Source organism: Phyllopteryx taeniolatus, chromosome 11 (genome assembly GCF_024500385.1).
Source record: "Phyllopteryx taeniolatus isolate TA_2022b chromosome 11, UOR_Ptae_1.2, whole genome shotgun sequence".
Taxonomy (NCBI): domain Eukaryota; kingdom Metazoa; phylum Chordata; class Actinopteri; order Syngnathiformes; family Syngnathidae; genus Phyllopteryx; species Phyllopteryx taeniolatus.
In genome coordinates, this window is record NC_084512.1 from 8,842,843 (window position 1) to 8,854,947 (window position 12,105).

The window sequence follows — 12,105 nt, forward strand, 5'->3', positions numbered from 1 at the left end:
GTCTGTCACCACATGAGCCTCTTTTTGCAGCAGTACGATGAAAATCTACAGGCCCAGCGTAATGAATAATTACAAGGGTCACAGTCTGGCCACGAGCTCCCCCAAGCTTTTGTTATCAGGCGGGGTAGTTTCGGGCACAATGTCTGATATCAGCGCGTCTCGGCTTGGCCCTCTGTGTGTTTTCCTATTGGACAGGGTGGACGTGTGATTGAATCTGAGCTCCCTGCTCGCCTTAATTGTGGCCTGGGGGGAGACACAAAGCACGCCTCTCTGGAAACAGGATGCTGGTGTGGCCCTGACCTCCCCCATGCCAAATAATTGATGTAATAATACAGTCAACATATCAGCACACATGCACATGGCCATAGATCTCCTGCCAAAATGGAGACAGGGAGGAAATCCAGCAGCACAAAGGCAGCATCCAGCAGATGACTAACATCTTCTCCATCTGTGGCTTGCGTTAAGATACTCGATTGTGTGGAACCACGGCACAGAGTCAGCCAATCCAAAAACACCACTTACATTTATTTATTTTGGGAGTTCAGCTGGTTAAGTGCATTCACACAACAGTTTGCAATGGTTCAAGGAAAGGATGAGTGATATTTCGTTTCCCATCAGTGCCGCTTCTAGCCACTTTCCTGTTTGCTCAAATTAGCCGGAATATAATTTAGGTTCCAAATAAATTAACGTTGGGAGAGACTCCTTAACTCATTCATAATTCAAGGATTGGGACTCCTTAGTTGCCCTTGCGTCTCAATTCTTCATCTTACCTTATTTCTGGACAATTCTATGCTTATAATTTGGGCCGTTTTTTGTTGTTGTGCTACGTTATGCCCCAGTGCACAAAACAAGGTCTCCAAAGGCATGGTTGGATGACTTTGGGGCGGAGGAACATGACCTCAACCCCATTAAACACTTTGAGGTGAACTAGTACAGAAATTGTGAGCAAGGACCTCTCAGAGTTAACATCAGTGACGTTCCTCAGGATGCATTGACAAAAATTAACACAGAACACTCCTTGTCTAGTCTTGTCTTGTAGAAGTGTTATGGCTACAAAGGCAGAGGTGGCAAAGGAACTCATGCACCCATTTTGACAATTTGCCAACGGAAAAATAACATTTCACTCAAAACTTCACAAAATAGTTTCTCTCATTCATTAACTTCCATAGTCGTAGTGCTCAGAAGAAGAAAAAAACATGTTTAAATGTCACATGCTGTTGTTTCAGCACAAGTTAGGATTTCCTAACTGTGTGAACTAAGTAAAAACAAAAATGCTACATTAGCTAATGATAACAACTGGAAAATAATGCACCTTTTACGTTTTTTGTTTTTTTTCCAGATTTGGCAGAGAATTTTTGAACGCCATTTTTTTTTTCAAATCATTCTTGGAGCTGACAACATGAAACAGTACAATAAATAAGGTCATGGGCTCGCTATCAAAATAGTAACTGTGTCTGACTTAACCTCTCTTTAATTTGTTTAGAGTGTGTCATCATCTGCAGAGGTTAAAATAAAGTAATAAGCCAATTTTTAAGTCATGAGTAGAAAGTACAGATATCTATTTTCAAATGTAGCGAGTAAAATGTCATCAGAAAAATAAATATTCAAGTAAAGTATAGATACCTGAAAAATCCACTTACAGTATTTGTACTTTGTTACTTCCCACCACTGGCAAAGGGGATCCAATTTTTCCAAGTGTCTCAAAACCTTTGTCCGTCTAGCTTTCAATATAAATATCCTGACTGGTAAAAATGTGAAACACCTGGCAGAGCTATTTAATCAAACTTCATCTCAGCCTTTTGACTTGTGATCCATGCCCCTGATAAGTAACAAGTTCTTGCCTCAGAGAACACACGCGTCAGTCATCTACCGTAAATGTGGCATGGCAAAAGGTGTTTTGTTGGGAGCAAATGGGGTTTCTAATAATTGCTCCACTGAGATGATAGTGTGCCACGACAGTTCCATGTTAATTTTGTAAAAGGATTCCGATTTTAATTTGTTGCTTCACAACTAAAAGCTTGTCGCCAAGTTTGCGTGGAAGAAATTGCCCTGTCAGTATTTTAGTGGAACAGGAGAAGAAATAATAAAGCGGACCAGAGGACTGCCAGCTCTTCACCAGATGGCTGACTCATATATTTCGCTCCCTGTTTTGATTGAGCTCCAGGGTTTTTCTCTGATTGGGTTTCAGAAGTGTCAGAAGTGAAGTTTGGCCAAAATATCAATAAAGAAGGTGAAATCTCAAATTTAATGAGAAGTTGATTAATGTATGAATAGATTTAGAGGTGTGTCCCAATAATTTTGGTAATATAGTAGCATCCATCCATCCATCCATTCTCTACCGCTTATCCGGGTCGGGTCGCGGGGGCAGTAGCTTCAGCAGGGACGCCCAGACTTCCCTCTCCCCAGCCACTTCATCCAGCTCTTCCGGGGGGATCCCGAGGCGCTCCCAGGCCAGCCGAAGGATGTAGTCTCTCCAGCGTGTCCTGGGTCGTCCCCGGGGTCTCCTCCCGGTGGGACATGCCCGGAACACCTCACCAGGGAGGCGTCCGGGAGGCATCCGAATCAGATGCCCCAGCCACCTCATCTGGCTCCTCTCAATGCGGAGGAGCAGCGGCTCTACTCTGAGATCCTCCCGGATGACCGAGCTTCTCACCCTATCTCTAAGGGAGAGCCCGGACACCCCTGCGGAGGAAACTCATTTCGGCCGCTTGTATCCGGGATCTTGTTCTTTCGGTCACGACCCACAGCTCATGACCATAGGTGAGGGTAGGAACGAAGATCGACCGGTAAATTGAGAGCATCGCCTTTCGGCTTAGCTCTTTCTTTACCACAACGGACCGATACAAAGTCCGCATCACTGCAGACGCTGCACCGATCCGCCTGTCGATCTCCCGTTCCATTCTTCCCTCACTCGTGAACAAGACCCCAAGATACTTGAATTCCTCCACTTGGGGCAGGATCTCATCCCCGACCTGGAGATGGCATGCCACCCTTTTCCGACTGAGGACCATGGTCTCAGATTTGGAGGTGCTGATTCTCATCCCAGCCGCTTCACACTCGGCTGCGAACTGCTCCAATGAGAGTTGGAGGTCACGGCTTGATGAGGCCAACAGAACCACATCATCTGCAAAAAGCAGAGATGCAATACTGAGGCCACCAAACCGGACCCCCTCTATGCCTCGGCTGCGCCTAGAAATTCTGTCCATAAAAGTTATGAACAGAATCGGCGACAAAGGGCAGCCTTGGCGGAGTCCAACCCTCACCGGGAACGAGTCCGACTTACTGCCGGATATGCGGACCAAACTCTGACTCCGGTCGTACAGGGACCGAACAGCCCGTATCAGGGGGTTCGGTACACCATACTCCCGAAGCACTCTCCACAGGACTCCCTGAGGGATACGGTGGAACGCCTTCTCCAAGGCCACAAAACACATGTAGACTGGTTGGGCGAACTCCCATGCACCCTCGAGGACCCTGCTGAGGGTGTAGAGCTGGTCCACTGTTCCACAGCCAGGACGAAAACCACACTGCTCCTCCTGAATCTGAGATTCGACTTCCCGACGGACCCTCCTCTCCAGCACCCCTGAATAGACCTTACCAGGGAGGCTGAGCAGTGTGATCCCCCTGTAGTTGGAACACACCCTCCGGTCCCCCTTCTTAAAAAGGGGGACCACCACCCCAGTCTGCCAATCCAGAGGCACTGTCCCCGATGTCCACGCGATGTTGCAGAGGCGTGTCAACCAGGACAGCCCCACAACATCCAGAGCCTTTAGGAACTCCGGGCGAATCTCATCCACCCCCGGGGCCCTGCCACCGAGGAGCTTTTTAACTACCTCGGTGACCTCAAACCCAGAGATAGGAGAGCCCGCCTCAGAGAACCCACACTCTGCTTCCCCATGGGAAGGCGTGTCGGTGGAATTGAGGAGGTCTTCGAAGTATTCTCCCCACCGACTCACAACGTCCCGAGTCGAGGTCAGCAGCGCCCCATCCCCACTATACACAGTGTTGGTGGTGCACTGCTTTCCTCTCCTGAGACGTCGGATGGTGGACCAGAATTTCCTCGAAGCTGTCCGGAAGTCTTTCTCCATGGCCTCACCGAACTCGTCCCATGCCCGGGTTTTTGCTTCAGCGACCACCAGAGCTGCATTCCGCTTGGCCAGCCGGTACCCATCAGCTGCCTCAGGAGTCCCACAGGCCAAAAAGGCCCGATAGGACTCCTTCTTCAGCTTGACGGCATTCCTCACCGTTGGTGTCCACCAACGGGTTCGGGGATTGCCGCCACGACAGGCACCGACCACCTTACGGCCACAGCTCCGGTCGGCCGCCTCAGCAATGGAGGCGCGGAACATGGTCCACTCGGACTCGATGTCCCCCGCCTCCCCGGAACATGTCCCCCGCCTCCCCCGGAACATGAGCACCTCTGTCGGAGGTGGGAGTTGAAACTCCTTCTGACAGGGGATTCTGCCAGACGTTCCCAGCAGACCCTCACAATACGTTTGGGCCTGCCACGTCGGACCGGCATCTTCCCCCACCATCGGAGCCAACTCACCACCAGGTGGTGATCAGTTGACAGCTCCGCCCCTCTCTTCACCCGAGTGTCCAAGACATGCGGCCGCAAGTCCGATGACACGACCACAAAGCCGATCATCGAACTGCGACCTAGGGTGTCCTGGTGCCAAGTGCACGTGTGGACACCCTTATGCTTGAACATAGTGTTCGTTATGGACAATCCGTGACGAGCACAGAAGTCCAATAACAGAACACCGCTCGGGTTCTGAACGGGGGGGCCGTTCCTCCCAATCGCGCCGTTCCAGGTCTCACTGTCATTGCCCACGTGAGCATTGAAGTCCCCCAACAGAACAATGGAGTTCCCCCAGCGGGAGCGCTCTCCAGCACCCCCTCCAAGGACTCCAAAAAGGGTGGGTACTCTGAACTGCTGTTTGGTGCATAGGCACAAACAACAGTCAGGACCCGTCCCCCCACCCGAAGGCGGAGGGAGGCTACCCTCTCGTCCACCGGGGTGAACCCCAACGTACAGGCGCCGAGCCTGGGGGCAATAAGTATACCCACACCTGCTCGGCGCCTCTCACCATGGGCAACTCCAGAGTGGAAGAGAGTCCAACCCCTCTCGAGAGGACTGGTACCAGAGCCCAAGGTGTTTGTGGAGGCGAGTCCGACTATATCGAGTCGGAACTTCTCGACCTCACACACCAGCTCGGGCTCCTTCCCTGCCAGAGAGGTGACATTCCACGTCCCTAGAGCCAGCTTCTGTAGCCGGGGATCGGATCGCCAAGGTCCCCGCCTTCGGCCACCGCCCAGCTCACACTGCACCCGACCCCTATGGCCCCTCCCACAGGTGGTGAGCCCATGGGAAGGGGGACCCACGTTACCCTTTCGGGCTGTGCCCGGCCGGGCCCCATGGGTGCAGGCCCGGCCACCAGGCGCTCGCCTTCGAGCCCCACCACCAGGCCTGGCTCCAGTGGGGGGCCCCGGTGGCCCGCGTCCAGGCAAGGGAAAACGATGTCCATTGTTTGTCGTCATCACTAGGGGTCTTTGAGCCGTGCTTTGTCTGGTCCCTCACCTAGGACCTGTTTGTCATGGGTGACCCTGCCAGGGGCATAAAGCCCCAGACAACTTAGCTCCTAGGATCACTGGGACACACAAACCCCTCCACCACGACAAGGTGACGGCTCAAGGAGGGGCAGTTTATAGTAGCAGTTTGTGAATAGTGCAAGTATACATTTGCAACACAGCACTGCATGGTGACAGTGAGATTAAAATTGCTAATGCATACGGAATAATTCATATCAAAGAGGTCTGTAAGTGAGTCGTAACCACTCACTACTGCTGCTAGATCCGTCTATAACTAATCTGTTAGCTATAAATCATTGATACTATGCTGCCCTCACCAAATCAAGCAAATTACCGGTGTAATAAATATTCAGACCGAGGGATGATGAAGTTTGAAACTGATTAAGACTCATGGTATAACCTGATTCAACCTGAAAGAGATCTTTACTCTCTTCATTTATAGAGGAATGTGTTTTCCAGGGGAAACATCTAATGATTATTTGCAGCCGCAAGTGTCAGGTATGTGATGGTTGTAGTTTAATCTGCCTAAACTGGAGTGTTTTCATTAGAGAGATGGCCCATAAACCCTCATATTGCAGTCATTTCTTTTACCAGGACTCGTCTGGTCACTTATTTAACCTTTGTCTTTGTCACTATGGCAACTAATGGATATGCTGGTCGAAACTTCAATGATATATGTGAGCATCAGATAGAGTACACGGTCACGTGCGCATAGTTCACTTTGATGGACCTTTGGAGAAGATAGCGGCAGATTAAAATCTCGTATCTGCAGTTTGAAGCTAAAAGAGGAGTAATGGCTTGGTGCACCCCTTAATCGAATGGAGGCAGACGGAGATCCAGTGCAGCTTATCAGACCGACTGGAACTTTTTACTGATTTCATTATAACACTTAAAGCCAATCTTTTTCTTATTGAATAGCACTTAAATCCCAACAATATGCGATGCATTTAGGATGGTGAAAGGATACAATCTGCCCCGGAGCAAAGCGACAACATACACTGCACTTTCCTCTGTGAGTTTGTGCCGTGTAATACTATACACCGCAGACTTCTCACATGCAACACCTTTTTCCCCAGCTGCATGATTCAGTGAAGTATTCCATCACGTGTGCAGCGTTTCAGCAGCCTTCCTCGCTGCGCAACATAAATTGTATCATATATTAAACGCTAAAGCCTTTAGTCAGCAGTCCTGCTCGAGGAGATCCAGAGGACAAGTGTTCATTTCCTGAGTGATTCATATTGCTCAGGTTGCATTATCCTGCATGCGGAATATACGTAGCAGAATTTCCACGTTTTTTTGTGTATTCAAAAAAAAAAAAAAAAAAAAAGTTATCCAACTCTTATTGAATAATAGACCCGGTTACTTAGTTTAAGTAGTTTGTTTTGTTAGCAATATGTTTACTTCCCGCTTCTGATGTTGTCCCTTCAAGTCTAGCATTTTCATTTCTTATTCGGTAACAGTTTTCCAGTGCTTACTTATGCTATCTTTGTAGGTTTGCCCTCACAGTGATGGTGTTTGTCAACTACGGCGGAGGAGGCTACTGGTTCTTTCAACATGCACCGTGGAATGGTGACGTAAAGCCTGATGCATTCATAACAAAGCTACACAATAAAGCAACAATGAAATGTTTTGTTGTAGCCTCTCACAACTCAATCTGTAGACTTGATGTTGCGGCAGTAGCTGCAAGAAAGAAAGAAAGAAGGAAAGAAAGAAAGATCTTTCCAAAGCTATCATAATACAGTTGATGCTTTTTTTTTGAAGCACTTTGGGCTGGTTGATTGTAAATCTAATATCTACTGAATTCTAGCTTTGCCAGAATCCTAAACCCTGAAAGATCAATTGATATTATGATTGTGTATATATACTGTAGATATTTGTGTTTGCTGATGTGTTCGCCTACTTGCCTATATTACTCCCAGAACGCGCGAAAGTGAACTGCACTGCAATTTTGCCCTTCATGCAGATGCAATCCTGGGTGCACCCGGTTCCACAGCCGTTTGCATCAACAATCAAGTTTGCACCCATTTTTGCACACCAAAACCTTTAGAAAATCAGGCCCTACGTGTTGTTAAGCTTTTCTCTCAACCTCTGATGGTGCATTCTTGTTGTGCAACTGTTAAAAAAAAATAGAATAGTATAGGATTTCACATGCTGAATTTCATTCCATGCATCTGGCACAGGCTCAATTCCCTGTCAATGCCATACTGAGCCGGCTGGAATTGGTTTCAGCTTCCCCCTGACCCTGAACAGGACAAATGGTATAGAAAATGTAAATACATGAATGAATGGAGTTAACCAATACCCACATTTCTGTTCAAGCAGTACAGTTTAGTTAACCACAACAGTTAAACCATGACCGGGCTTGCATTTGCACTGGAGGGTGTGTCGGCCATATCCATGATAGCTTTATCAGTTACAATGGATTAATTTGAAAGGGAAGAAAACCAAAGGGTCCATTTAAAAAAAATACTTTGATTACAAAGAAGTGTGTATAATTTCTCAGTGTAATTATTTGGCTAATGAGACAAATTAGGTCTGTTGACAACTCAACAGAAGCCATACCAAAGCTTATCACTGGAATTGGCATCGAAATAAAGGGATACTGAGTAGTAATGTTCCGGTTGGACATTTTGGGACTCTTTATAATTTGAAAAAAAATATATATTTTTTCAAATGACTGACTGAAACAACCATGAGACTAATATCATGACAAACTCCTCAATTTTCCCCACTTTGTGAACGTCATCACGAATTGTGATGAATGTGATAAAGGAACCAGCACATATACATCGCATGCAATTGATCACCCACATCTCATCGCAGATGAAATCCATCTTGGTTTATCAATATTAACAATAATGGACGAGGAAGAGCGTATTTAAAGGGTGGATGGGACTGTGTGGAAGAGTACAAAATGAATGAGTGAAGCACAGAATTAATCAAAGCTGTTTTTTTTTGGTTTTTTTTCAAAATGATTTCTTTTGCCATGAGGTGTGCAAACTTTAAGTTCTGTAATAGCATCTTTGCCAAATCTATAACACTGTATTGATTTTACAAGTGATGTAATGAATCCTTTTTGTGCTGCAAGGGCCAGTACTGTCACAGGACTCTAGCTGTTTATTAATCATGTTAATAACAGATATTTTACTTTTAAGGACAAAATATCATTCTTTATTTATTGTGGAACTTTTTGGATTGCACGAATTATATGAGGTCAGGAGCTGTGTATGTATAATAAAATAAATATACAGTGTAATGATACAGTACTTTCTCCAGGTCTGACTGTGGCGGATCTCGTCATGCCGTGGTAGGTCATGTTATTAGTTTGTTACCTCACTTTTTCCAAGTAAAGAAATAAAAAGGGCTATCTTATCAACATCAGTTGTTGTGTCTTCGAGGTTCGTCTTCATCATTGGGACCTCAGTGGTGTTGGCGTTCAGATCCATGCAGAGAAGAGGCGTAGGCCGCGTGCAGCTGCTGCAAAAGATCACGTGGAGAACTGCAGTCCTGCTGACGCTCGGCTTCTGCTTCCTCAACTATTCCCCGCGTGATGGACCACGTAGGTGCAAAATTAGCGTGTGCTGCTAATGGAACAAGTACATCCTGTTTGCGGACAGGTTTTGTTATTTACTTCAGTTCTGTGCTGGGAACATCATTAAAGCATAATAGCGCATCCACTCGCCACATAAATAATGTACTTGTTCCTTTGAAAAACAAGACTCAGCCAAACAAGATGTTGTACAAACTGGACCCATTGAAGAGCTGCAAGATTTTTCTCTGATTCTGTAACAAAGGATTGCCAAGTGAGCACCCATTTTTATGTCATATTTGGATAAAGTGCACTCAAAACATTGCAATGAGTGAGTTTACAAATGTGTGATGTGATCTGAGGCTATGATTTGTGCTAAAAACTGCAGAGGTGTGTCAGGGTTAATGCAGAGAAAGCAGGTAGACTCCTCATTCCATCGACCACCTGGGCTTTCACAGGGCGCCCCTTCACACATCAGCCAGATGCTAATGGACTTTTTCCATGGGTGCATGTCTGTGTAACCACGTTAAGAAAAATATTGTTGTCGTGTGTGTGTGCGCGCACGTATTCCCAATCCAGCACCAGGGGACCTTTAACAGGGGACGATTGAGCAAAAACAAGCTACGCGGTAATGGACGATTACAAAGAGATAGAATTTCAGCCCCTAAGCTCCATGCAGCTGCTCCTGTAGCTTCTCACAACAATATGACTTTTGCCATAAACTAAAGCGTCGACCTCGGTGTCCAAGGACGCCCTCGGTTGTTTCGTGGTCTAGTTTGATCTAATAAGAGAAAGCAGTCACATTATCTTTGTGTGTTTGTCAATGTCAGACGAGGCAGCGGAACCTGTGATAAACATCGAAATCAGCTCTGAGTCACCTCATGTAAACATTAAAACATTTTGATGATGTCCTTTGAGTGCTTTGGGTATTCATTAAAGCATAGCACGAGCTTGTTGGGGAAGGAGAAACAGCACTATGTGCTCTTTTCATCATAATGTCACAATCATGTTGATTATACACTGGCTTGTAACAAAAAGTAATGGTTCTATGGTAGCCACTATGATGCTGAATGACCTAATTTCATTAGTTTTATTGGGGGAGCAGCCAGGCCACTCCTTTTTTGTTGTGTTAGCATCAGTGCTCCGATGTCACACTTGTAATTGGTTAGCAGTGTACATAATTTATTACAAAAACTGCTTAATATTTGGCTGCAATAGAGGACGCATCACATGGAGCATTATTTGTGTCCAGCAGACCAAAATAAATGAGTATATGCCAGCCTCCTTTTGAATGACTAAGTTGGAGCCGACCATGGTGCGCCAATAGAATGCGAGCCAACAGGAACAGGAAATCGGACAAACCCACACTTCGAAAAGAATACTATAAGATAAAGGAAGGGGACAACTCAAGTCAGAGTTGAGTCGCCAATTTTAGGACTGGGCTTGGCTTTGACTGAGTATTTGTGACTTAGAATGATATGAAACACACGAGCTCACAAGTCTTTTCTGCTTTTAGTTTAAAATCATTCTTTTGAAAGAAAACTACCCCCCCCCCCTCCCCCCACACCAAAAGTAGAGCTTATAGGACTTGATCGTAAATTGCCTTGAATAGAAACCAGAGCTTCTTGCTTGAGTGGGAGAGGGGTAAAACATCACCAGGGTCCTCAAGTGGCCAACTTCCATCCTCAGTGTTTAGATGATTTAGGCCCACAACACCTCCAGAGGGTTCAACGCCAGCACCTGGTGTGCGCACCTCTTGTCTGTTTTTCTCCCTCACAAGTTATCTCGCAGCTCAGTTGAAATCTAACCTCTTGATCCAAAACCAGTTGCTGCTTCGCTCTGCAACCTCTGAAGATGAGTCCACTATTTGTCGAAATGTCCTTTCACCCCCGTTCTCTTCAGGAGCCTGGTAGAGGTCGCAGCAACAAAGCTTCTGCACCCAACTTCTAGAGAGAAAACCTTGGTACCCCAGTTGTGTCATTCCGCCAGGGTTGCTATTTCTTTGCACTTGTGCTCATATGATTCCTCAATAGCAGCTTTCCATGGTGCTGTACGTTCCAGGATGTACAAGAGAGTAAGATGCGGTCTTCCCTGAGAGTAGTTGTTAATATCTCTGCTGGGAAAACTGACTTCCCAGTTGCAGACCAGATCAAGGAAGGTCAAATTTGCTTTTGTTTCGATGTTTTGACAAAAGGAATGTTGCTTCCAAGCCCATGCATCACAAGAGGGAGGATATTGGTGGTGGTTCTTCTTCCGTCTAGGGTGATCGCCATTTTCTGCAAGACCCATTTCTTCCTCCAGGCCTTGCCAGACTGGTTTTGCACCCGATAAGGAAGTTGTTTGGCAGACATACAATTGTGATCCTCACCGGGTCGTTGGAAGAGCATCATAGGGAGTGCTGATGAGGAAGCTGATTCTGCGTTCTTCCATTTCCTAAAGTTCTCTCCAGGTGAGCTTGCGATGTTCCATGTTTTTCCAGCTGGTCCACTGGCCCTGTTTGGACTGAGAGACTGCCTTGGGGCATCTTTCTGCCTCCTGTTGACACCAAATCTCTGCCACTGCAGCTTCCTTGTCCGGGTTGCTGTATCCTTGTGCCACGTGGGTCGACTTGCACCACATCCAAACACTGCTCTTGCTGTTGAACGTGTCCGGCAACGTCTCCATAAGTGAGAGCAGATTTTACTTGCTTTACAGCCTCTGATTTAGTCCATTTCCTCCCAGTTGGCAGGTGTATAGTTGCACCATGAGATTCAGCCAAAGTCATGTTCGAGCCTCACTTTGATGCACTTGTTTCCTCCATGAGGCTGAAAACAGGCAGTTCCAGGACACCGCATCCATATAAGTCAGTGTCACTGAGGAAGCATATATATCAGCATAATATTGGAGCTGACTGTCCTCTTCAGTTTTTCCACTTTTGGTCCAGTGTTGCCAATTAATTTTCACATGGGATGCTGCTAAATGCAGGTCTAATTGTTACTCAAATT

The 12,105-nt window shown here is 46.6% G+C and overlaps 1 protein-coding gene across 8 annotated transcripts in view; it reads left to right on the forward strand.

The window, feature by feature from the left end:
• Nucleotides 1-12,105, forward strand: part of si:dkey-192p21.6 (uncharacterized protein LOC565246 homolog) — a 39,044-nt gene that overhangs the window by 9,075 nt on the left and 17,864 nt on the right. For all 8 annotated transcript variants that reach the window (XR_009790671.1, XM_061788909.1, XM_061788907.1 and 5 more), the window contains exons 8-10: nt 7,085-7,161; nt 8,869-8,899; nt 8,991-9,151. Coding sequence is in view for 7 of the 8 variants with exons in the window: in XM_061788909.1 (XP_061644893.1) it covers nt 7,085-7,161; nt 8,869-8,899; nt 8,991-9,151 (269 nt within the window). In the remaining variant the exon portion in view is untranslated. The remainder of the gene's footprint in view (nt 1-7,084; nt 7,162-8,868; nt 8,900-8,990; nt 9,152-12,105) is intronic.